At 49.4% G+C, this 24,141-nt stretch overlaps 12 protein-coding genes across 12 annotated transcripts; 4 read left to right on the plus strand and 8 right to left on the minus strand.

Moving 5' to 3' along the window:
• Positions 1–578, minus strand: F5147DRAFT_766827 (kinase-like domain-containing protein; the record flags this gene model as incomplete). Its single annotated transcript, XM_041440813.1, has 4 exons — positions 1–107; positions 142–175; positions 227–501; positions 557–578. 4 exons carry the CDS (start codon positions 576–578, stop codon positions 1–3), a joined length of 438 nt encoding a protein of 145 aa, XP_041300326.1.
• Positions 579–1,582: 1,004 nt separating this feature from the next.
• F5147DRAFT_13508 (general amidase) lies at positions 1,583–3,948 on the plus strand. The gene is made up of 9 exons (XM_041428212.1): positions 1,583–1,886; positions 1,940–2,099; positions 2,153–2,265; positions 2,317–2,459; positions 2,506–2,879; positions 2,928–2,974; positions 3,030–3,331; positions 3,385–3,527; positions 3,595–3,948. Exons 1-9 carry the CDS (start codon positions 1,623–1,625, stop codon positions 3,714–3,716), a joined length of 1,668 nt encoding a protein of 555 aa, XP_041300327.1. The 5' UTR covers positions 1,583–1,622; the 3' UTR covers positions 3,717–3,948.
• Positions 3,685–5,580, minus strand: F5147DRAFT_663791 (Thiolase, N-terminal domain-containing protein). Its single transcript, XM_041434929.1, has 10 exons — positions 5,321–5,580; positions 5,209–5,263; positions 4,961–5,159; positions 4,847–4,913; positions 4,702–4,800; positions 4,380–4,653; positions 4,229–4,326; positions 4,097–4,173; positions 4,011–4,048; positions 3,685–3,958 (listed from the first exon to the last, which is right to left on the minus strand). The coding sequence occupies exons 1-10, from the start codon at positions 5,528–5,530 to the stop codon at positions 3,810–3,812; spliced, it is 1,266 nt and encodes a 421-aa protein (XP_041300328.1). The 5' UTR covers positions 5,531–5,580; the 3' UTR covers positions 3,685–3,809.
• A 148-nt stretch (positions 5,581–5,728) lies between these two features.
• Positions 5,729–6,500, minus strand: F5147DRAFT_786221 (uncharacterized protein; the record flags this gene model as incomplete). Its single annotated transcript, XM_041442927.1, has 3 exons — positions 6,077–6,500; positions 5,969–6,024; positions 5,729–5,914 (listed from the first exon to the last, which is right to left on the minus strand). Exons 1-3 carry the CDS (start codon positions 6,489–6,491, stop codon positions 5,729–5,731), a joined length of 657 nt encoding a protein of 218 aa, XP_041300329.1. The 5' UTR covers positions 6,492–6,500.
• A 25-nt stretch (positions 6,501–6,525) lies between these two features.
• Positions 6,526–7,775, minus strand: F5147DRAFT_741810 (uncharacterized protein; the record flags this gene model as incomplete). Its single annotated transcript, XM_041439504.1, has 5 exons — positions 6,526–6,620; positions 6,674–6,773; positions 6,826–7,253; positions 7,304–7,426; positions 7,481–7,775. 5 exons carry the CDS (start codon positions 7,773–7,775, stop codon positions 6,526–6,528), a joined length of 1,041 nt encoding a protein of 346 aa, XP_041300330.1.
• Positions 7,776–7,821: 46 nt separating this feature from the next.
• Positions 7,822–9,063, minus strand: F5147DRAFT_663795 (uncharacterized protein). The gene is made up of 3 exons (XM_041434930.1): positions 8,700–9,063; positions 8,476–8,638; positions 7,822–8,425 (listed from the first exon to the last, which is right to left on the minus strand). Exons 1-3 carry the CDS (start codon positions 8,809–8,811, stop codon positions 7,894–7,896), a joined length of 807 nt encoding a protein of 268 aa, XP_041300331.1. The 5' UTR covers positions 8,812–9,063; the 3' UTR covers positions 7,822–7,893.
• Positions 9,020–10,730, plus strand: F5147DRAFT_13577 (dienelactone hydrolase). Its single transcript, XM_041428213.1, has 12 exons — positions 9,020–9,281; positions 9,348–9,363; positions 9,417–9,547; positions 9,609–9,634; positions 9,687–9,716; positions 9,771–9,831; positions 9,883–9,911; positions 9,966–9,974; positions 10,027–10,167; positions 10,223–10,240; positions 10,294–10,365; positions 10,417–10,730. Exons 1-12 carry the CDS (start codon positions 9,167–9,169, stop codon positions 10,591–10,593), a joined length of 825 nt encoding a protein of 274 aa, XP_041300332.1. The 5' UTR covers positions 9,020–9,166; the 3' UTR covers positions 10,594–10,730.
• A 213-nt stretch (positions 10,731–10,943) lies between these two features.
• Positions 10,944–12,959, minus strand: F5147DRAFT_786247 (translation elongation factor EF-1 alpha; the record flags this gene model as incomplete). Its single annotated transcript, XM_041442928.1, has 8 exons — positions 12,654–12,959; positions 12,470–12,604; positions 12,322–12,416; positions 12,057–12,269; positions 11,872–12,008; positions 11,503–11,820; positions 11,038–11,450; positions 10,944–10,981 (listed from the first exon to the last, which is right to left on the minus strand). The coding sequence occupies exons 1-8, from the start codon at positions 12,685–12,687 to the stop codon at positions 10,944–10,946; spliced, it is 1,383 nt and encodes a 460-aa protein (XP_041300333.1). The 5' UTR covers positions 12,688–12,959.
• A 174-nt stretch (positions 12,960–13,133) lies between these two features.
• On the minus strand, positions 13,134–15,542 carry F5147DRAFT_663802 (kinase-like protein). Its single transcript, XM_041434931.1, has 4 exons — positions 14,604–15,542; positions 14,060–14,546; positions 13,891–14,008; positions 13,134–13,831 (listed from the first exon to the last, which is right to left on the minus strand). Exons 1-4 carry the CDS (start codon positions 15,396–15,398, stop codon positions 13,408–13,410), a joined length of 1,824 nt encoding a protein of 607 aa, XP_041300334.1. The 5' UTR covers positions 15,399–15,542; the 3' UTR covers positions 13,134–13,407.
• Positions 15,543–16,485: 943 nt separating this feature from the next.
• Positions 16,486–17,509, plus strand: F5147DRAFT_663803 (ribosomal protein L32e). Its single transcript, XM_041434932.1, has 5 exons — positions 16,486–16,623; positions 16,812–16,864; positions 16,919–17,051; positions 17,102–17,247; positions 17,305–17,509. Exons 2-5 carry the CDS (start codon positions 16,818–16,820, stop codon positions 17,363–17,365), a joined length of 387 nt encoding a protein of 128 aa, XP_041300335.1. The 5' UTR covers positions 16,486–16,623; positions 16,812–16,817; the 3' UTR covers positions 17,366–17,509.
• A 24-nt stretch (positions 17,510–17,533) lies between these two features.
• On the plus strand, positions 17,534–19,019 carry F5147DRAFT_663805 (MEMO1 family). Its single transcript, XM_041434933.1, has 8 exons — positions 17,534–17,637; positions 17,689–17,729; positions 17,791–17,896; positions 17,946–18,014; positions 18,071–18,183; positions 18,234–18,345; positions 18,400–18,540; positions 18,611–19,019. The coding sequence occupies exons 1-8, from the start codon at positions 17,621–17,623 to the stop codon at positions 18,996–18,998; spliced, it is 987 nt and encodes a 328-aa protein (XP_041300336.1). The 5' UTR covers positions 17,534–17,620; the 3' UTR covers positions 18,999–19,019.
• A 356-nt stretch (positions 19,020–19,375) lies between these two features.
• Positions 19,376–20,921, minus strand: F5147DRAFT_663814 (uncharacterized protein). Its single transcript, XM_041434934.1, has 5 exons — positions 20,779–20,921; positions 20,528–20,725; positions 20,381–20,483; positions 19,885–20,329; positions 19,376–19,835 (listed from the first exon to the last, which is right to left on the minus strand). Exons 1-5 carry the CDS (start codon positions 20,816–20,818, stop codon positions 19,596–19,598), a joined length of 1,026 nt encoding a protein of 341 aa, XP_041300337.1. The 5' UTR covers positions 20,819–20,921; the 3' UTR covers positions 19,376–19,595.
• Between the last annotated feature and the right edge of the window lie 3,220 nt (positions 20,922–24,141).

Consider the following 24,141-nt stretch of genomic DNA (forward strand, 5'->3'; position numbering starts at 1 on the left):
TCAACCTTGACAAAATGGCATATGGGCTTGTGTTGTAGAGCTCCAGTACTCCTTCGCGATACCAAAATCGACAATAAAGACGGTGTTCTCTAAAGCGCCACGACCGACTAAGATATTTTGAGGCTTGATATCGCCATGCACGTAGTTGTGAGTGTATATGCTCCAGAGATGAGAGCTAGGAAATAAGTTAGCATCTGCCGCTAGGACCCACCATAAACCAACTTACCAGTTGGTCTCTGATATTCAGGATGGTACAAAGGTTGAATTTTTGATTGTGCACAAGGAAAATATCATGCAGTGATGACCCAAGGAGGTCAAGAACCAGTGCATCATATGCGGCTTCTCTACCGAACCAGACAGCATGCGTGATCCCAGCTCCACCTTCAAGTTGCTTCAAAGTATTATATTCATGTTCTAAAGAGGATGAGTTGTCGATAAGAGGCTCAAGTTTGACGGCAAATTCATCGTCATTGATAATGTTCTGTGCATGGTATACAACACCTAGTATACATTAAATTCAAATGCAACATATAGATTATACATGTAAATAACATACCATACGAGCCAGATCCTAACATGTCTCCCAGCCTGAATCTGCCATTGACTCAAATTGGGACGTTTTTCATGGTACACTAATATATTCGAAGATTGGGTAGACGGGAAACAACTGAAGAGGGCTGCATGCAAGCTGGCATCCAGTTGGTTGGAGCCAGCTTCAGCCAGCTCAAGCCGGCTCGAACTGCCTTTCACACATAATGGGCTTAGAGCTGGTTCATGCAGCTAACCGGGGTGAACCAAACTGAAAAATTAACTGAGCCAACCTACTGCCAACCGAACTGATGCATAACCGGTAAAAGCCGGAGCTGAGTCAGCCATAACCAAGCTACCCCAATACTACTGCCAATGGTTTGGAGTCTGGTTTTTGAAGTGAAGTCACGAAGTTACCTCGAAGTCGCTTCACTTCGGCGGCAACACTACATAAAGTTGCATACTTTTCGGCTCTTTTCTTGTCACTGTATGGTCAACTCCGACATCCTCAACCAATCTATTAACTTCTATGGTATATTTAGAGTTCTCGACACCCTCAAAACGCCCTTGCAATTGAGTCTTTGACATGTCGTTAACATGTCAAAAACTGATGATGTCAAAAATTCCTGAGTTTTTCACGGAACACTAAAGCGAATGCTTCGTTGATCTAGGTGAGAGCCGTTAACTCAGAAAGAACATAGAAGGCATTGCTTGACATCATAGATGTCAATATCATCCTTAGTGAGACCAACTTGCGTGAGGACCCTTAGGGATAATGGCGATGGGGCCAATGCCCATGTAGCGGGGCTCGACACCCTCACCAGTAACAATTCAACAGATCCTCAAACATACAGAACAAATAACAGATCGACGACTGCGCTTCCGACCCATTTGCCGAGAATTTCCATGTTTTCCTTCTCCGCACCCATCTGACCCTCAAGCCAATCATTTTTACAGTCTTATCTCGCTGTTAAGATTAGCTACGGACTTCCTTTATCCGCTGCCTGTATGTCTTATCTACTCTTAGTGTGTTCTTTTAGGTCTGAACTTCATCATTCTCTTGTCTAATTAATCTCATCCCCAACGCTATCCATATGCCGCATTGGACTGCTTTAGTCGCAGAGAAGAAACAGAGGCAGCTCAAATCTATTCCACAGGAATGGCTTGTGACTCCGCCTCCACCTTCTACCTTGGATGTGACTGGTTTTCCAGAGTCCTGTGGTCTTTTGAATGCTCAAGAAATTGAGATTACCAATACTTCGGTGGATGTCTTATTGAGGAAACTTGCAAGTGCAGAATGGACAGCTGTAGACGTGACCACCGCGTTCTCCAAGAGGGCCATTGTTGCTCATCAGCTTGTAAGCCATTGCCAGGCATTTGCTCGATGATGTGGTATTAACTGGCCGGCAAGGTTAATTGCTTGACGGAAATCTTTATTGATCGCGCATTGGCCCGAGCGGCTGAACTTGATGATTACCTGAAGAAGACCGGGAAGGTTGTTGGTCCCCTGCACGGACTGCCCATCTCTCTAAAGGACCAACTATGTATCAAAGGACTAGAAACCACTATGGGTAAGTCACAATCCCGGTCTAGACCTAACGCATTGTGATTCGCTGGGTTTTAGGTTATGTCTCGTGGATTGGACAGTATGCAGAGAAAAACGCAGTGTTGGTCGATGTTCTGATCGAGTGCGGAGCCGTGCCATTTGTCCGCACTAACATTCCACAGGCACTCATGGTGAGCGCACCCTGAAAATGAATCCTGCTCGTGTGCTCAAAGTAATTTCAGTGGCCAGAATCCTTCAACAGTGTTTTCGGCCGGACAACTAACCCACACAACGTCTCCCTGACTCCAGGTGGGTCATCAGGAGGAGAGGGTGCATTGATTGCCCTAAAAGGAAGCCCATTGGGTGTCGGTTCTGATATCGGAGGGTATGACAAGAATTTGGAAGTATCACTGGTAGTAACCCCCCGACAGCTCCGTTCGTATTCCCTCTGCATTCTGCGGCATATACGGCCTGAGGCCGTCATACGGGCGTGTACCGTACTGTGGTGCCCGCAACTCACTTGAGGGCCAAGACTCGATTCTCTCCGTGTTTGGTCCTATGACAAACAGTCTATCCGGACTCAAAGTCTTCATGAAAGCTGTCGTTGACTCTAAACCATGGCTCAAGGACCCTCTTGCGGTTCGGAAGAATTGGGCTGAAGACGAGTACCAACTCGCGGACCATGGGTCTGGCAAGGATCTGTGCTTTGCGATCATGTGGGATGACGGGGTTGTTGTGCCCCACCCACCTATCAGGAGGTCTCTGGAAATCACCAAAGCGGCTCTCCAGAAGGCTGGGCACAAAGGTTTTTCTCGTCTAATTCCCCTGCCGAGTTGTACTCATTGAGTGGCAGTTGTTGACTGGAAACCCATCAAACACAAATTGCTTGGAGACGTTGCGGTAAGCAGCTGTGTCTTTCACTTCGCCAATCTATTGACTAATTAACACCGTGCAGTGGGACATCTGGAACGCCGGTTCCGCCGAGGACTTTGCGATCACAACCTCTGTGACAGGGGAGCCGATAATTGCAACGATGGAACTTGAACACGCAGACACTACGGCGGCATCCTTCCGTCTTCAAAATAGTGGTATCACTGCATATCAGCTCTGGCAAGTGCAGAAGCTGCGTCAGAATATCCGGAAAGAATACATAGACCACTGGAACGCAACTGCCTCTGAGACCGGGACAGGACGGGCTGTCGATGCTATCATTTGTCCAGCCGCACCGTTTGCTGCAACTCCCCATGGGAAGAACAGGTGAGTATCTTAGTAATTTCAGGGTCTCGAACTTTCAATGAGACGATGCACAGGTACGCCAACTATACTACTGTTTGGAATGTACTCGACTATCCCGCTACGGTTTTCCCTGTGACTACTGTCGACCCCACTCTCGATCCTCGCGACCCTCCTCATAGATTCTATGACCAGTTCGATCAGGACGTTTACGAAATGTGTGAGTAGTGCCAGCATTGAATGACCCCTAGTTGATTACTGATGTCTGATGCCAACGATTGATTTAGATGACCCAGAGAAATTCAAGAACGCTCCTGTTTGTTTGCAACTTGTCGGTCGGACTCTGGAGGAAGAGGCAGTGATAAAAATGACAGAAATCGTGGATGCGGCGCTGGCAGCGGCCAAATAAGTTCGAGATATACCATTCGAGACTTGTTCGAGAAAGCAGTTATGAATATGTACAATACACATACACCTCGATCAAATACAAACAATTCGAAAACTATAACTTCGCTCCAAGAAGTGGTTGTGCCTCGTTCACGAAGATACCTGCCGCACCCATGCCACTGCCGACGCACATACTTGTGCACAACAACTTTTTGTCTCTCCGGCGGAGTTCTGTAAGGCCGGTGACAACTTGACGAAGGCCAGCTAATAGTTCGTAGATGAATTATCGAAGCTTCAAGACAACGATGAGACTCACTCATTCCCAAAGGGTGCGTCACGGCTATTGCCCCACCACTGCCAACTAAGTATCAGAACAGAAGTACTCCAGCTGGAATGACCTACTTCGGGTTGATTTTGTCCATGGAAATGCCAAGTTCTTCGACACAGTATGCAAATTGCGAAGCGAATGCTTCATTGATCTACGTGAGAGCCGTTAAGCCATAAACAGAAAGAACATAGAAGACAGTGCTTGACCTCATAGATGTCAATATCATCCTTAGTGAGACCAACTTGCGTGAGGACCTTAGGGATAGCGGCGATGGGGCCAATGCCCATGTAGCGGGGCTCGACACCTTCACCAGTGACAGTTCAACAAACCCTCAGACACACACAACAAATAACAGACCGACGACTGCGCTTCCGACCCATTTCCCAAGAATTTCCATGTTTTCCTTCTCCGCGCGCTCTCTTGTCGTGAGAATGCATAACGCGGCACCATCGCCAATGCCACTAGCGTTTCCAGCAGTGGTAGCTGCATCGCCCCAATCTTGGAACACAGGCTTTAGCCCAGATAGCATCTCCGTCGTCACGCCAGGCCGGATTGTGTCGTCAACGGATATCACAGTCCCTCGGATCTCGACCGGAATGATTTCCTCAGAGAAGATACCGGTGGTCATCGCCTGTTCTCATGAATAAGATGCAACATGGAGAAATATGGACGTACAGACCTTGTTTGCGCGAGTATGGGATATGAGGGCATATTCATCTTGCTTCTGTCGCGAGACTTTGTAGGTTTGAGCAACCATTTCAGACGTCCAACCCATAGGCTACAGATAAATCAGTATTTGATCTATATAGCTCGCCCAGACACACTTGAATGCAGTCGTGAGCACGGGGAATTTTGTCCACGGATTCAGCAATAATAGGCGTAGGACGAGGGCTGCGCGAAGATTAACATTAGTGTACCACAGACTATTGGAGACTCGCTTCAGTGTCATATTCTCCACTCCAATTGCCATTCCCATAGATATCTCCCCTGACTGAATAGCATGGGCAATGTTTCGGATGGCCATAAGGCCGGATGCACATAGCCTGTTCACTGTCGAGATAGGAACATCATGAGGAATGCCGGATGCGAGAGCAGCGGCCCGCGAGGAGTACATTGGAGAAGGAGGATGACATGTGCCTGCAGAGAGTTCAACAGAGATACATAGCAGGGTATGGCTTCCACTTACCAACACAAATATCGTCAAGTTTCGCGGGGTCCAGCTTTGTCTTCTCAAAGGTCGCCTGAGATTCAAAAGGTTTTATGAGTTACTGTAGGTAGTCCACAAACAGCCAGTCAACCTTGAGCAGAGCTTGCATCATTTCATCCACTGGGATATCCTTGAATTGACCCTTTCTGTTCCTCCCCATCGCGGTACGCTTTGCAAAAGTAATGACCACGTCATCTGGGTTCTTCTGCAACACCGCAGAGATGCCTTTGCCGCTATGTGTAGAGACATTACGCATCGTAGACAGGATCCTAGCACGTAGGACCGCAGCGCTAGCCAACATGAAGAAAACTGGGATCCTCAAAAGGCATCGAGTGTGAGATTCAAGTACTTATGGATCATATGGATGATTACGAGCGCCGGGCCGATAATATTAATCGGATCAGGAAGTTCGCGTTAACCTAATATATACGACAAAGACCGAGTACTCAGGAGTGCATATGTCGAAGACTGTGATCCCGCATGTGCAGTAAGTAGATAGCTACGCTCCAGGAAATTTCCGCAATTGGCTCTCTAGACTTATTGTCGCAACCGCGCTGTTCTCGAGTTCATCTAAATCATCACCCTCTAGTAACCCTCCTGACAGCCATTGGAAACTCGGCAATTTGGGAGTGTGTGGGACGTCCGCTTCTTCAGCTTCATCAGAGCTGGAGTCAGACTCGGAATCCTAGAAGTACTAATATAAACGAAGACTCAGAACACTAGGGGCGTTTACACCCACTGCCACGAGAGCATCATCACCGGTATCATCCGCAAATTTTGGATATGGAACCCAAGCTTGATTACAGACGATCAGCTAGGACAGCGGCGATGAAAAAGCACAGCTCACCCTCGACATGTAGATAAAAGAAACGATCCTCTCCTGGAATGCAAGGGATGATGGCGGCTGATCCATTGCTCTCAACCTCTGCACAAGGGTCATTCGCATGCAGCGTGTTGAATAACCTGAAACTGGACGGACTGAAGATACTACCGAGAATCCAGGTGCCAACGAAGCGAAGCCACATTACTGTGCGGTTAGGTAGCTCATGATATGCCATGCGATCCACGATGACGAACTGGCGCTGGTCAGGCCAAACCGCGACGAGAGAGATATCGGAGCTGGACATAGTATGTCGCAGGTTTACAGGAGAGAAAATAAAAAAGGAGACTGGATCCTGGATTGCGAACAGGACCAACGGTTGTCTCACATCTACTCCGTTTTTCTCGACGTCATGGAAGCACCATGACGACAGTTTTCGCATTGTCACGGGTGTTGTGTACGCGTATAGAGATAGGCTATATATCCAAGTCCTCATCCGGATCATCGTCATCGATATCATCGGCAGAATCAGGGTCATACAGAATCGCCCCAGTTGTTGTAACAGGGTTGCCTAAAGTCGAGATTAAAATGACGTAAAGCATAGAGAAATGAAGGAAGCGCCACCTTCGTGTGCATACGGTAGGGGGACTTGGGCCCGCGATCTCTCCTGTGATGGCGTGAGATTTAGATTAAACGATACGTTCTGTGTTGGATCAGGTCGTGCCTATAGTGTGGTCAGGTATAAGATGTCATGTCAAGATGGCGTTCGCGCTCACCTCCTCCGTTTTTCTCCTGGTCCAAATGCTTTTAAGGCTGTCGAGAGCTTGCAGGTCGCACGGTACATCTCCTCTCCAGCCCTCGACAATCCTCTCTACACCGCGCTTACCTCCACCCCTTATAAGGACCTCCACGACAAATTCCCTTGTGCCCTTGCTTACCCATGCACCGGCACTCGTCCCATTGCCTTCGGGGCCGTAGACCAGGCGCTCACTTTCATGTATACGCTCAGAGAAGGGGATGAAGATACTCCAGAATTTATCTGCCGGACCAGCTGGTGGAGGATGTGTAAGATATGCAGAGGCGATGTGTGTAATGATGGCCGGGGGATGCGCAGTCAGATGAATAAGTGTTGGTGATAGGGAAGTTTGAGTCAATAGTTCGAGAAGAGGACTGGGCTGGACGTGTAATGCGAGGATCGAAGGTTCTTGAGGAACATAAGTAGGCACATATATATCAGTCGTGCTGTAAACACACCAGAACGCGTTGTAATGAGCCCGAGGAGTGTCCGAATAAACTTGTAAGTTTTTGGTGTGGATCCGAGGTCAGATGTTAATGTATCCACAGAGTCAATGATCACATTCAGTGATCCCGGAGGTGCTACAAGGTTTTACTAGTCTGATTATCATGCTCATCAAATGCGCTGATGCTCACCAGAATTGATGCGAGCTAGTATCTCGTCCTGAGGACCACACCACGAATCGTCGTAGCCGGGAATTCGCTCAGTGAAGTCGAACGCAATGATATTTGGAGCCTCATCGACATTTATCAAGCTTGATGGTGGATGCAAGAAGCAAAACAGCAGAGTCTGGGTAGTCGGTCTGAAATTTGAGATCAGATTCCTCAAGATGGGATAACATGTCTGTGCGGAAGACGACTGAAGGATAATCAGTGGTTGATGTGGTTTTAATCCTGTTGGGTTGTTGATGATGGAAGATAATAAAGACATCTTCTCTTTGTGGTGAGTCCAAGTTGCTTCAACATGATATGGCTCAAGTCGCTGGAACCACTGAAGTCCTTGATATAGCCGTTCCTTATAACTACTACGACATTGTAAATAATTAACTTTACGAAACAACACCTTGTTTTTCCCACTGTGCCCTCCGGAGAACGAGCAGGTCAAGTTTCCACCCATAAACACCAAACTTGCCAATGGGCTTCTCCAAAGCAAACCCGGCGTCGTGGATGCACTTTTGAGCATACAGTATCAGGGAAGTAGTGGTCACCTTGATCTCCTTGACTGCATTGTCCGCTTTGAATGCATGCTGTATAGCATGTGCGAGCAAGTCCTTTTGGATTCCTGCTTGCCTATATGGCTCCTCGATATAAAAATGACGGATTGTGGCGACGGTTGATGTTCCCTGAGGCATTGTATGCTTCGACTTCAGGGATGAAGATGGCTTTCCCTTGTCCATAAGCGTGCTTTGTGACTGAGAGTCCTTGGACGCGTCGATAGCTATGAGACCGACGAACTTTCCGGCATATTCGAGAATGAAAAAGCCTGATGAGGGAGATCGCCGATAATAGTTTGCGATGTCCGCGACATCTGGTCTTCGCAACAAGTCAAGAGACGCATCTTCGAAGTGTGGGCGGTTGAACCTATCGAGTTAAATTATTGAGCGGTCCGTAATGTGTGCGTATCAACATACCAATCCATGAGGTAGAGTATAACGGCGCCCCAACATCCGAAAGCTGGAAAAGGTTGCAAATAACCAAGGAACCCGTACTCCGGTCTGGGCCACCAGTTGAGATACTGGATCATGATGCATGACAGGGCCACCCAGGCACTAAGCGTGAATGGGTGGAAAAAGGCTACAGGATTATTTGGTCAACTCATCGCGAAAAAGTGGAAGACGACAGTCACAACACATACCACTTCGATTCGCGACTGCGAGACCCTCCATTGAGGCCTTTCCGATACTGAACTTGACCCGTTTGTCGTCGGAAGCTTCATACAACCGGATGCGCGCATCAGCTTCTGTCATGATTGTACCGTGCAAATGGATGGGAGTGAGAATGAAACAGCTTGTAGTTTCACTGCCATGATTTGTAGCAACTTTTCATCGCACGTTTGTCTAGGCAGGCACAACAATAATGCGATCCACAGCAGTGCTGCCTCAGGATTCGGAAGTTTTAAGTGCAGGCCCATGCATGTGCGATGGATAGTGCTCAAAGCAAACAAGTTCCACTGAGGATGATCATTGATGGTGACTATGCTTGAAGACACTGAAGGTTTGACTTGGAATTCCTCAAACTCGCTTGCTTCACACACTTTATCGAACGTGGGTTGAACTGTTCTCTCGACCTACCTGAAGCCACATTGAGCACTTCTCTACGGCCATGCTCATCGTCAAAACATTCCACGACGTGCCCAGCAAACTCGACAACGGGCGTCCAATCCGTATCTTTGTGGTCTCTCCTGTTGTTCCAAATTACCCACGAGCAAAGTTTCCCGGTAAGTCGCATGTCATTATCACTCTTATTCTCTTGAAGCTGATCCAGTGCTTGCGGACGAGAACAGGTGTGGTGTGCTTCAGGTGGGTCTGATTTCGGTGGGTTGAACTCACGCACAATTGTTCACATTCGTCAGTGAAATCTATCAAGTAACAGGGCCAGTGGAAAGGTTCGCTGGTCAGATCGCGAGCCAGGGATATGTGGTCGCTTGCCCATCAAGCTACCATGAATTTGAGGGACCAGAGGCCATTCCATACGATACCGAAGGCATGTCTTGTTTTCTTCATCTTTGCCACTTCCATTCGTTGCTTATCATTGTCAATATCAGGAACTGATAGGGGGAACAGGTACAAGGCAAGCAACTTCATATCGTCACGGTTTGCATTCTCATCTATTTTCGTGTCAGATCGAGAAAGACGTAACTGCGTACGACGAGGTCAGCTTCCTGGTTCTGTTGTTGTCGACAGACTTCCGATTAGGTGTGGTCTAGGATGCTACGCTCTCCGTCGATCTTCTGGTTTCTTTGCCAAACTGCAACGGTCGCATTGCAGGTATGTCAACGAGCCTTCCGTTTACATACTAGACATTGAAATGTCTCTCAGCGACAGGAATGTGCTTAGGAGGGCATTTGGTGCGTCTGTCAGCCTTGCCTGCTGTGCCACATCTTTGAATATGTAGATCACAGGCATTTCGGGTAAGCGATAGGGCGACGATGCTACTAGCAGTTTTCGTTAACCCTTGTAAAGGCTGCTTTTGATCCCCGTGTACTATCCTCAGTCTGCTTCTTTGCGACTGATCTTCACAGTGCAACCCTTGGCAAAGGCAAAAATGACAACTCTCTTGCGCGTGTTCACAAGGGGGATATGACAGGCAAAGGTGAACTCGTGGTATGTTTGTTTGCGATCGAGAAGGGCAGTGACACCATGCTGAAACTTTTCATAGATGATATTCGGGAAACAGGTACGTGAAGCCATTTGGGAGAAGAGGCGCGTGTTTGAACTTAGTACCGCTAGGACACGCATGTCCCTCGCGAAGGTCGTGATCTCATCCGCAAGACTATTGAGGATGCTAAGGTGCCCTGCTCTGTAAGTTACACGATTTCACGTGCATTTTTAGAACGTTCACCACAAATGCAGTTTCTGGAAGTGCAGGCGCAACACGCGTTCATCAGAGATGAATCTTCTAAAGGTCGATGGGATGCTGCCCTCACGCGGTCCTTATTTACATTCATGATGGAGGTGTTTGACAGAACCATCGGGAGAGATCTTGGGCCCAAAGTCGACAAAGGAGAGCAAGTCGAGCACGTATGCTAGATCCGCGATAAATATCGTAGGCAATGAGATATGAATTCAACAAAGAACCCGTCAGAGTCTGGGAATTTTTGATACACGTTGATTGCGATGGAAGAGGGGACCCATGATGGATAAAAATATTGATACAATTAAGTCCCTTCGCTCTTATTCGAGACAATATCTCCGCGACATTAGTAAACAGGCGAGCGAGGCCACTGATCATGACCTCGCTGCCAGCTTCGTTAACCGTGCATACAAATGATGATAGTAAACACATTGCAGGTATGAATACCGTATGGGCGGCACCAGAGAGACAGCAAACAGCAGAAGGCCGGAAAGAAAAAAATATGGAAACGGCAGTTCTACATCTATTACTTCTTCTTGGTGGCCTTCTCCGCAGACTTCGTCACTAAAGAGAACACCAATCAGTAAGCTTATTCGCAGAAGGATAGCTGGAAGACCCACCCTTTCCGCCAGACTTGTCGGTCTTGTCGACCGACTTGATGACACCAACAGCAACAGTCTGTCTCATGTCACGGACGGCAAAGCGACCCAGAGGTGGGTATTCGTTGTAGGACTCGACACACATAGGCTTAGAGGGAACAAGTTTGACAATGCAAGCATCACCAGACTTGACAAACTTGGGAGATGCCTCGAGGGACTTTCCACTCCGACGGTCGATCTTCTCAATCAACTCGGCGAACTTGCAAGCAATGTGGGCGGTGTGGCAGTCAAGCACTGGAGCATAGCCAGCACCGATCTGACCAGGGTGGTTGAGGACGATGACCTGAGCATTGAAGGAAGCAGCTTCCTTGGCGGGGTCGTTCTTGGAGTCAGAAGCAACATTGCCACGACGGATATCCTTGACCGAAACGTTTCTAAAGATATATATAAGCGTGAAAATCAGGGGAACAAATGACAAATGCGGACTTGACGTTGAAACCGACGTTGTCTCCGGGGAGACCCTCAACAAGCTGCTCGTGGTGCATTTCGACGGACTTGACTTCAGTGGTCACGTTCGAAGGAGCAAAGGTAACGATCATGCCAGCCTTGATAACACCGGTCTCCACACGACCGACGGGCACAGTACCAATACCACCGATCTTGTAGACATCCTGGAGGGGAAGACGAAGGGGCTTGTCAGAAGGACGGACAGGGGGTTCGATGGCATCGATAGCATCGAGGAGGGTCTTGCCCTTAACAACACCGCCCTTGGTCTCCTTGGTCCAGCCCTTGTACCATGGCATGCTGTGTAAGACATGAGAATGCGATAAACTGGCTAACAGAAATAAAACTGACTTGGGGGACTCCTCCAACATGTTGTCACCGTGCCAGCCAGAAATGGGAACGAATGCGACGGCCTTGGGGTTGTAGCCGACTTTCTTAATGAAAGTGGAAGTCTCCTTGATAATTTCGTTGAAACGGTCCTCGCTCCACTGATTTCAAGTGTAAGTGGATATATTGTTAGAAGTGTCGATGGATACCTTAGTCGTGTCCATCTTGTTGACGGCAACGATGAGCTGACGGACACCGAGGGTGAACGCCAAAAGGGCGTGCTCACGGGTCTGACCGTCCTTGGAAATACCAGCCTCGAACTCACCAGTACCACCGGCAATGATGAGGATGGCACAGTCAGCCTGGGAGGTACCAGTAATCATGTTCTTGATGAAATCACGGTGTCCTGGGGCATCAATGACCTGGAAAATCCATAAGTAGATATTACTTGGAAAGTTGTCAAAAAAAACCTACGGTAACCATGTACTTGGGGGTCTCGAACTTCCATAGAGCGATGTCGATCGTGATACCACGCTCACGCTCAGCCTTTAGCTTGTCAAGCACCCATGCTAAAGATCGTTATCAGTGACGTTAGTGAGATGTAGATTATCTAGTCGCTTACCATATTTGAAGGAACCCTTGCCGAGCTCAGCAGCTTCCTTTTCGAACTTTTCGATGGTACGTTTGTCGATACCACCGCACTTGTAGATCAAGTGACCGGTGGTGGTAGATTTACCAGAATCGACGTGGCCGATGACTGCGATGGATCAGATCAGTGGGCTAGATGTAGATGGTGAGATACATACCGACAACGTTAACGTGAATCTTGTCCTTTCCCATTTTGAAGGATTTCTGTCCGATGGAGCGATCGTTAGTGATTGATCCTTCAACAAGGTGGATTGGCAGTGATCATAGTAATCAGAGACCAGGCGATGTAAAATCGCAGAATACCATCGCGCGATGATGATAAGGACATCAGGGCATGCATCGCGCTAGTAACCAGGATCTTTTGAAAGATCGGAAAAGAAAAAAGACTCACTTAAGTGTACAGAAAGAGAGAAAAAAACAGAGGAATGGGATGTGGTGGTAGGAAAGAAAGAGAGAGCCTGTTGATTTCGCCGATAGTTATACCTTCCCAAAGGAAAATTTTTATCAATCTGGTGATTTGATATGCCGCCGTGACTCCGCTCGGCACCGGCCGCGTGGCGCCGGACTGGCCGAGTCACATCTTACACTGCCGCTGAGCGCTGACTCCTCCTGAAGCAGACTCGAACAGACTCGAATGTCCCGATCAATTTGATACAGATATGATTAATCTACAAGAAGAGGGTTACGATGTGCTACTAGTACAGCCTATCGATAGCATTGCGTACTAGCTAGTTGAAACAGATCAATAGTATTATGAGGCCTCATGGCAGATCGATGCTGATACGGTGAGATTTGATGGTTTGAGATAAAAAGAAAGGACATAAGAGGAGAGATGTCCAAGATAGGCCGAACAGATCCTCATTAGGATCAGTGGGAGTCTGACAGACAAAATACCTGCCTCGTTGCCTTCGATCAAGTGACACGTGCTGGAAACGCGCTCGGTTGTGGAGATAGGTGTTGATAATTACCGCAGGGCAGCTCCATCCCCCAACCCTTTCCCCCGTTCAAAAATCGACACTGCAAAATGTTCTCAAACGTAGGTCTCGCACTCACTTCCACTTGCAAGCAAGCCCTGACGAGGGCTGCAGCATCTCCTGCTGCTCCACCTCCATCCTCCTCTTCTCCATCTTTCTCCTTATCATCACCGCAACGCTCATCCAGTGCAATAGATGCGTTCGCAAACGGCGAGGCCAACCCCTCTTGGGCCTCAGCTGCCGTGACGAAAGGGCATTCTCCTACGAGAAGGACGTATGCCACAACACCGAACGCCCATACATCTTGCTCCTTCCCGTGATATCGCTCCCCACGTAAAATTTCAGGGCCCGCATAGTCCAACCTTGATTGGGTAAGCAACTGCATCGACAAGTAGAAGCCGTGAGCATGGAGAAAACTTACGTCCCACTGAATGTGTCCCATCCGTTCTTCTTCACAAGTCCCGAACTTCCGAAGTCTATTAAGACGCATTTGCCATTCGGTCCAAGGACAACGTTCTCATCCTTTACATCTCGATGAACTGATGATAAATCAGTATATCACCAAGAGATTCTGGAGACAAACTGCTAACCTATCCCATGAGAGTGCAAGAAACATAGGGCATCTGCAAGCTGTCCGAGATAGCTGCGAATATCAAACGGTGAAAGTCCCTGGGGGTAAGTCTCGACGAGATCAAATAGATCTGTTGGAGGAGGCTCATTGGACGTCTTTTCAGGCGTGGAAGACGGTAGGACAAGATAGTAATAATGGTTGTCTTCGAAGAAATCCACCAGAGGGCAGATATTTGGATGTCCCTTGATCTCTTTTCCTTCTTGCCACCTTTCATCGTCGGCCATGTGAATACAATCAGGCTGAAAACGTGTCGGGTCCCCGTCGGTTCTAGCGGGAGGCCGTCGTCGTGATGGATCCCATGGCCGTACTGCGGGTAAGGTGTACGACGTTGATGATATAACAGACATGACAAAAATTTCTATTGGTATCGTGCCAAACCGCGGATGTCGTTTCCAACAGTCAGCAAGGATGCGAGACTTGATTATTTGTTTCAAGACCAATGGTGGCTTATCCCATTGTCAGACCGCAAGGATCAAGCGAAAGTCTAGTAGATAAAACCTCACCCCAAGGGATCCATCTGTTTTGTATTCGCGTGCTCTTTTGACGAGGCCGTACGCGCCTCGGCCGATCTCACCTTCGATAAAAAAGTCTGATATGGCCTTGCCATCAGGTAATGAGGAGGCTTCACGAGCGGGGGTCGGAGGACAGGTACTTGCAACGGAAGACAACATACTTCCAGTGCTTCCTGACCGATGTAGAATCTTTGGCATTGTAGGAGGCGGTGAAGGCGGTTCTATCGGGGCTATCATAACGCGACCTGCGATGAGGGACACCCGCTGCTGTGAAGACCTCCTGCGAGCTCGTGACAAGGTAGGGGAACGGGAAAGTGGGGGATGATGTGCTTCAGATACATTTGGCTCAAGTGGGGTTGTCGAATGCAATGACAAGCGCGATAGCGAACGAGACGGAGAGTCAGATATCGGAGAGTCCGTTAGGTTGGGAGTAGATGCAGATGGGGATAACATTAATGGTTCACAGTTTGGGGAGGGTGTTTGAGTTTCTGAAAGCAAACGAACAGGGACTGGAGAAACCAGTAGAGGCGGTCGAGTGGGCATTGCGGACTTAGAGTCTTCGAGCTTTGGAAGATCCTGTGGCGGCTTTTTCTCCAATGGACATTGAGGTTGCGATATGACTTCGACTTCATTATCATCTTTCGCAGACCAATCAAAGCCGCGACCTATCGATGTGACTCCCCAGCTACTTCCGACACTTGTCGACCTGTATAGCAAAGGAGGAGCTGTGGATAGCCAATGATCATCTTCGTCGAAGGCAAAATCGATGGGAGTTGCGGCGAGCATGAAATTATGCACCGATGATCCCTTGCAAGACACAAGGCGGAAACAGGCTGAGCAAGGATGAGAAACAAAGTGAGCGCCGGAATCACTTGATCGAGCCCTTTAATATGGCATGGCGGACTAGTTGTCATCCGCCACTAAGATATTAGACCGGCATTGTTCTCACGCTTCTCCGGCCCAGTTACGATCCAAGCTACCCCACACACTTACGTCTATTATTGTACTAGTACATTTATTGACCAAAGTTCATAAACAGGTACTTGACGCGAATGCGAAGCTATTAGGACAGATCTCAATACAGCAACCAAACATGGAAATGACAATCTGCCAATGATCATACGTGGTGAGTCTGTGACTACTCGCGCACTCACACCATGACGCCCTTTGCCAGTGACTGCAGTAGCTGGGACCCGTTGCGGCTGTGAAACATCTTAATGCAAGCGGTGAATTTTAACTGATTTCCTGCATTGTGACGCACAGGATATGTCCTAGCACCGGATGCAACACTGCTGTGGTGTCAGGGCCGCTTTCAACTCTACCCTAGTTCAGAATGGGCATGTCCGATATTCGCTGACCTGCATAAGTCTATTCACAGCATGGGTAAACCGACTGACCTGCTTCGTTTTGTGATTTAAATAAACTTTCCAATCTTGTTCAAACCTTGCATTGCATAAGACGCCCGTCGGACTCGGTGTACCACCGACTGGTCTAAAATTTTGGGGTTTCATCTGCGGTGCAGCCGCGGTGCCGCTGATGGGAGGTGCGCGTTTATACGTGAGAAGAGCATAGCTATCTATACTAAAGACACAAGAGAAGATCCGACCTCTCACACACAGCGGCATCCGGTGCAAGCAACGTTCTTCATGTGACATGCTCGTGCGTACATCCACATAAAAATGACACCGTAGAGAAAGATCACATTCCTTCCATTTGCTCTGGCCGAGAGGGATCAGGAAATGTAGTCTCCCTAGGTAGCCGTGGCGGAAGTAAGATAATCGTTCCTTTTCTAAATTACACGGAGACGGTGTAATCTGAAATAGTTGATAGAAACTGAGAGAGAGAATGCAGGAAGAGGCAGCAGTGCCATGTGGCCCAGAGTGAGTACTCGTGTATGTAGTACAAGTTTAGCACAGCCACCGAATTGTTTGGTTCTATTTGGAGCTCCCACTTCGCTGAGCAGAAACTAGTGGACAAGGAAGCCGTCGTTCCCAAAATCCAAAACTCGTCGGTGAGTCTCTTTATGCTAGTGTTCAATAAGTCCACAGCACAGTCCGATGTCGATAATATTCGATTTTGGAGAGTTTGAGCCCAAAGAAGTTAATGGATGGATGGATTCATACTCGGATGTGTTGATGATGTGGTCACCCTGGAATCCGGCATCTCCGCTGAAAGTCGACCACTAACCATTCCTTTCAGACCGCCATGGCCATCAAGATCCCCATCGTCAAGAAGCGCACCAAGCATTTCAAGTGTGTACAAAGCAGCAGCACTTCATAAACCAGGACTCATTTTCTCCAACACAGGCGCCACCAGTCCGACCGTTACCACAGCGTCAAGGAAGCATGGCGGAAACCCAAGGGTATTGACAACAGAGTGAGACGTCGGTTCAAGGGCCAGCTTCCCATGCCCAAAATTGGTTACGGGAGCAACAAGAAGGTAGAGATGCTCCTCCGCTGCTAGATGCGCATGCTTATGTTCTGTACAAGACCCGTCACCTTCTCCCCAACGGCCTTAAGAAGTTCCTCATCAACAATGTCAAGGAAATTGACCTCCTTCTGATGCACAACAAAAGCTACGCGGCAGAGATCGCACACAACGTCAGCAGCCGCAACCGCACTATCATTCTTGAGCGGTAAGTCTTGATTACTTCTGGGTCTTGTGCTCTTTAATATTCTGATGCGTCTTTTAGAGCAAAGGCTCTCGGAGTGAAGGTGACCAACTCTGCAGCACGGCTGCGGTCAGAAGAGTGATTTGTTGTCGTTTCTTATTCACGCCATTCCCATGTATTCATTTCATATGCTGGAGATAATCTCGACATGCAAGCATGCTTCAGGCTGAATGATCATGTATTGTCAATCTGTAAGATCGGTCACATATGCATGAGGATATTGTGCTATTCCTGTCTAGTTGCTGATAACCTGAGATTGCCTAATGAGGTACACAATCACATCGCTCATTGATCAAAGGAGGTGCACTAGCTATCACCTTTACCTGAACCACCCAGCATGTCTTTCAAATCCAGGCATGAAAACGTTCGTTCCATACGCTCGTAGCTAATCAGCATGTCCAACAGACCGGCTGTATTTGCTACCAAGTTGTGGTATTCAGCAGATGGTTCGTTGCTCCGCCAGATCACCTACTTAAGTACTGGATATCTTCTTCTCTCAAACAACAGGGGACACTCTCGACACGGAGCTCTCGAACTGGCTGGCTGGCGTTAAGCCTACTGACGAGGACGACTTTGCGCCGCCGGTCGCAAGCTGTAAAGCGATCATCGCTCCGTATGTTCTCGCTCCTGTCTCTTCTTTGTTCCTGAGTTAGAGCTACTAGCCACGCTGGTTACTCCTACTCTGGCCCTGCAGCTGCTTGGGCGTACAAGAGCATATCCACTGCTGGAATGTGAGTGCCTCACTCCCAAACAATAAATACCCTTGATGAGATACACTACCACGCAGCTCCCGAGTATTCATCCTAGGCCCATCGCATGCATTCTATCTCGGTGGATGTGCACTCTCGAAATGTGAGACGTACGAGACCCCGCTAGGAAACCTCACACTAGACAGGGAAGGTACGGCTCACACTAACAGTTAGCCACCCAAATCTAACCCTACACCCAAGTCATCGAAGAACTCTACAAGACCAAACGATTTGAGTACCTCCAACCACGCAGGGACCAAGGCGAGCACAGTATCGAGATGCACCTGCCCTACGTATACAAAGTGTTTGAGGAGTAAGCTGTACCTTATCCCTCCCTCTCCTCATCCGTTTCGAGCCTGGTTTGCAGGTCCATCGATAATATCAAGATCGTGCCGATCATGGTCGGCGCTATCGATCAGGCGCAGGAAGAAGAGTATGGGAAGATCTTAGCGCCGTACCTTGAAAGGGACGATACACTCTTTGTTATCTCTTCTGATTTTTGTCATTGGTACGTTTGTTTTGGTGGTGTCGGTGCATTAACATTGAATTAAGTGTTTGATGTGCGGTGCGGTACATAGGGGTCACTCGCATTATGGATACACATTCTATTATCCCGAGACGATTCCTAGCGATGTCCCAGGTGTTCATCTACGCCGTAGCGGTCCGCGCCCGGCACCCTCCCGACCCATCCACGCGTCCATTTCAGATCTGGACCACGAAGCGATGGATATCCTCGCCCAACAGCCTGCGTCTACTGCACATGCCAAATTTGTAGCGTACCTGGAGCGCACGCACAATACGATTTGTGGACGACATCCCATCGGGGTGCTGATGGGCGCGCTCAGTGCGCTGGAAGAGAAAGGCAAGCAGGCTAGAATGAAATGGGTGCGATATGAGCAAAGCAATCGGTGTGTGTCGTTTGATGATTGGAGCGTGAGTTATGCGAGTGCGTTTGTTACTTTTTAGAGGGGGCGTGCATAATGCGATTGGCGATGCCAGTGTATAACAACAATATATTTGACTACAGATCATTATATGCACGGGTGTGGAGCGCTGGGCCCAGACTGCTGACCCATAGTCTACCTGAGGACAGGAAAACACAGTTAGACACTATGCGCTACGAGTCTCTCTTAGCCCTGAGGAAGTTCTCCCAGACGGCCATAACGCGTCTGCGAGACTAGAATGGGGCGTGAGGTGTGAGTGGATGAGTGGGCGGTTTTATAGCTCATCGGCTGATTTCGGGTGGAAATGGATTAAGTGCGGTGGGAGCTGATTTTTTTATTGGACGCACGGTGACATGTGTGGGACCCAGATTGCGGGGAGATTTCAGATCACATCAAACGTTTGCATCATGGCAAAATAATATTGCATGAACCTCGAAAAAGACAGATTGGGAGAGGAAAAAAGACCAAAAAAAAAGACCAAACGAATCAGAGAAAGTGATATGTATACGAGCGGGTGTAATCAGCATCGGTGTCAGTTTCAGTCAGTACACATTAAATCAAGTCGTCAATCGAGCTATTCTGCAACCTTGGGGGCGCCTATTATACGCGTACAACTCCCCTATGAGAGTGAGGGGAATGCGGTCTCGTCGTCCACGTTGACGGCAGCTACACCGTTCGCAGCACCACCACGTCCGCGTCCCCCACGACCACGACCCCTCTCGCCACGGCTCCGCTCTCCGCCACCCCTGTCTCCACCACGACCGCCACGACCAGGACGGCTTGGACGTTCGAAGCGAGCTTCGATTTCAATGAAAACTTTTTCATCTTTCTTGGTGCGAGCCTTTGGAGCAGATTTAACCTGGTGGAGATGTGTGAGATGCGATTAACAGGTATAAGCAAAAAGGTACCTTTGCAGCGAAATACTCAGAATCGTCCTTCTGCAAGGGTGCAGCACCCTGGAAGACATCATCATCTGCACCGTCATTGGGCTTTCTGACGTCCAACTTTGGGACGAGTGCATTGTCCTTCTCGCGCTGTTGTGCAAGGTATTGGTCGAGAGTGAGAGTGTTATCTTCTTCTTCCTCTCTGTCACCGCGCCTTTCACGCCTTTCACCTGATTGAGGCTTTTCGGCACCTTCTGCTGCCGAGGGAGCAGCCCAGTCATCTGCAGGAGGAGCATCTGCGGGAGCAGCCCAGTCATTTGGAGAGGGGTCAGCTGCTGGGGTAGCCCAGTCATTTAGACTACCAGCAGCGTTCTCTGCCAAAGCGTCGTTTGTGGCAGCTTCCTCTGTTTTGCGTTCTGCTTCTCCATCATCGCCACCCCAAGAGTTGTGGACCTTTTTTTCAGAGTCGCTAGGTGAGAGGATAAGGGTGGGTGAATAATGAGCGTGAGGGGGGACTTACGTTTTACCAGTTTGACTGTGCCTGTCGAATGGACGACCACGTCCGCCACGGTCACCACCACGACCACGGCCTCTTCCACGGCCTTCTTTGCGCTCGCCATCGACTTTTATTTATTAGATATGGATTTAAAAGAAAGAAAGTACTCACATCGCCTTGGTTTTGGCTCTGGAGCTGGCTGATCATCAGTTGGAGGGGCAGCAGGGGGTGCAGCGCCTCCACGCTGGTAGTATCTACCCCCACGAGAGGCAGGGCCTCCGCGTCCACGAGTACGAGTTTGTTGTGATTGTGGAGCTGGCGCTGGTGCCGCAGGCTCAGCTGAAGGGGGAGGAGTGGATGGCCTGTCCTCTGTTAGTATAAGAAAGTAAGTGACTGAATGAAATGATAAAATCAAAACCTGCCGTCCAAGAGTGCAAAAGGGTTTCTTGTGGCCACCGACATGGCCGGTTTTTTAAGGATCAGTCAGAGTGAGGGATGAGATTAGAGTGCTAGTTGTGATGACCCCGTAAACACGAACTGGGGTCCTTTCAAGCCACTGTACAGTTTATGACACGTGCTAGGTATAAAAACCAGTCTGCTTCGAATTCAAAGGGTTACGCTTAAAACAAAACAGGTTAGTTTCATGCAGTCGGAAGACGAACGTCCTTCTAACTAAAATTTTATAGCCTTCAAAAGCATCTCGACGAGTTTTACCCGCCTTTTTTTTGGATGGTTGTAGAACTATGACCTTGAGACCGTCATAAATGGGCTGAAGAGAGATTTTCGATGGGACTTGGGTGCGGTACGTTCGTAGTGGAGACTATTCATGGTCACCGTTTGGGCGAAATTCGCAATGTCTCGTTGTACAAGCTTTGATGTCCGTACAAGCTTGTTTTTGATGCAATTAAACTCTCGTAAACAAGCACGTTAAAGAGTCTCACGTTCTCTCTCTTTCTTCAATGTCATGGCTGCAAGACGAATGGACATTTCATCGCTACTCTGCGACGACAACGACAACAATGACAACGACGACGAGCAACAGTCGTCGTCCTCACCATTAATCTATCAGCCTGTTATTCTAGCTCCACATCTTCGTGGTAAACACGCACGACAGGCCCCAACTCATAATTACATACCAGAATTAACTTCACCCAACATGCCACCAAGAACTATCGATGCCCTACTGCACCATCCTTCACCTCGTCCAGATTCTTCTCATTCTCATTCTTCGGTAAACGCTCTCCTAAATCCAGTTCGTTCGCCTTTCGTCAGTATTCCTCTTTTATCACACCCTTTATCTCTTAATCCTACACAGTCAATGTCACATCCTCGAACAGGTCTTGACGCTCTCGTCCATGCTGCATCAGAAGAACGAAGGCGCATAAGCGCAGGTTCATCAACAAGTGAATCTAGTACAAGTCCAGTCAGCTTACCCCCTCCCCGCCCTTATCCATTATACATCACAGACGACTCACCTCGTCCACACAAGAGAATAAGAGAATCTCGCTCTCCAACTCCACCACACCGCTCAGCCCCAAACCCAAGTCCAACAACAAGCGCTCTCAGCTCAAGTCTCACAGGGCCCGGAATCCCACATTTATCTTCTCCCTCCAATATACCCTTGTCAGGCCCAGGCATAACACCTCCACACTATCACCCACCTCTACATCGTTCTCCCACAATAGCACGCCATTCCCCTATCGTTCCCACCCGAATGTCACCCATCGTATATGCTGCAATGCGCTCTGACGTCCCCCGTCTCGGCAGGGCGGTATGGGATGAAGAGGAAGTTGACGATATCAGAAGGCGTGAAGAACCCCTCAGGCAGGAACGCCAGCATGATAGAGATGACTACCAGCTACGGCACAGACAAGAGCCCGACCCCCACCAGCTAGACTTCCAACTGGAGATCCGTCAGCGCCAAGAACTGGAGATCCGTCAACGTCAGGAACTCGAGCTCCGTCAACGCCATGCAAACGAAATCATTCTCAGACAGCGTGAAGAGGTCCCTCGACAACAAGAGCTCGAGCGCTGGCAGGGTGAGAGTGTTCTCCGCGCACAGGAAGACTCTGCATGGAAAGTGGAAGACATGCGCGGGCGGAGAGACACATTGCATCAATCCCCCCGGGAAGACTCCCAACGTCGTGACAGATCCTCACATCGCCAGCCATCTCTACATCGCCCAAAACGTGATGCCTCTCTCCATCCCGTGCGCGACCCCCTCCTCCACCCAAATGATATGGACCCTCGATATCGTGAACAGCTGATGAGACAGCTCGATCAGGAGCTTCAGAGGAGGCAGGAGATAGAGCGGGAGTTGCAGCGTCAAGAACGTGAGCGTCGGCAGGGCGAGGAACTTCTTCGACAGCAAGAAGAGTCCGCCGCTCGGCAGGTAGAGGAGCTAAGAATGCGTCAGGAACAACGCCGGCGGGAGGAAATAGCTTTGAGGCAGAGGGAGGCAGAGGCGAGGAGGCGCGAAGAAGAAGAGGTCCAGCTGAAGGCCAAGGCTGAGAACGAACGCATTCGTGCAGAAGCCGAGCAGCGTCAGCGTGAAGAACTCGCTCGAAAGCGGCAAGAGGAGGAAATCGAGAAGCGACGCCGCCAAGAAGAGCTCGAGAAACGGAGGGCGGAAGAGGAGCTCGAGCGGAGACGACAGGAAGAAGAAGCCGAGCGGAGACGGCAGGAAGAGGAGATTGAGCGCAGACGCCAAGAAGAGGAGGCTGAGCGCCGACGCAAGGAGGAAGATGCCCAGCGACGACGTGTCGCGGAGGCTGAGCGTCAACGTGTCGCAGAGGCTGAGCGCCAACGTGCAGAGGCTGAGCGCCAACGTATAGAGGCTGAGCTACGCCAACGTGCAGAGGCCGAACGAGCAGAAGCCGTGCGTGCTGAGCTTGAGCATCGTCAACGCATTGAGCGCGAACAGCGCCGCCGGGACGAGGAACATAAACGCCAAGAAGAGCTCGAGCGGATGCAGCGCGAGGTGATGTTACATCGGCAACGAGAGGAGGCTTTGCTCAGGCAGAGAGAAGAAGCACGCAAGATCCGGGAGGAGGAAGATCGTGCGCGCAGGCTGCGTGAACAAGCTGAGAGGAAAGAACGGGAAGACCTTGAGCGCAAGCGTCTTGAGGATCTCGAACTACAGGCTCGGCGAGAAGAGGCCGAACGTAGGCAGAAAGAGGAGACCGAACGCAGACAGAAGGAGGAAACCGAACGCCAGCGTGCAGAGCTCGAACGCAGAAAATTGGAGGAACTTGAACGCCAGCAGCGAGAAGCAGCCGAGCGATTGCGATTAGCTGAAGAGACTCAACGCAAGGAACGGGAAGCCCTCGAACGTGAGCAGCGGGAGGAGCTTGACCGCCAACGATTGGTGGAGGAACAGCGTCAACGAGAGGAGCAGCAACGAGAGGAACAGGAACAGCGTCAACGAGAGGAACAGGAACAGCGCCAACGAGAGGAACTCCAGTGGAAACAACGTTCAGAAGCCCTGCGACGACAGCAAGAAGAACTTTCACTTCAACAGCAGCAGGAACTCGAGCGCCGACAGCAGCTTGAGCAGATGCATTTGGACGAAGTCCAGCAGGACGAAGATGTTGATACGAGTCCAGACGCTGTGGAAGGCGAGGACGAGCAGCCACAGCCATTTATACCTACCTCCACATCCGGCTCCCCGACCATCCAACCTTCGCCCGATGATACCGCGGAACGTAACTTGCCTCCAATGTATCGTGGTAAGACAAAGGTACATTCTCCAACGCTTCCGCTCTCGCTCTCCCAACCAAGTAAGG

The sequence above is a fragment of the Suillus discolor genome (genome assembly GCF_016758755.1).
Source record: "Suillus discolor strain FC423 chromosome Unknown F5147scaffold_1, whole genome shotgun sequence".
NCBI lineage: Eukaryota > Fungi > Basidiomycota > Agaricomycetes > Boletales > Suillaceae > Suillus > Suillus discolor.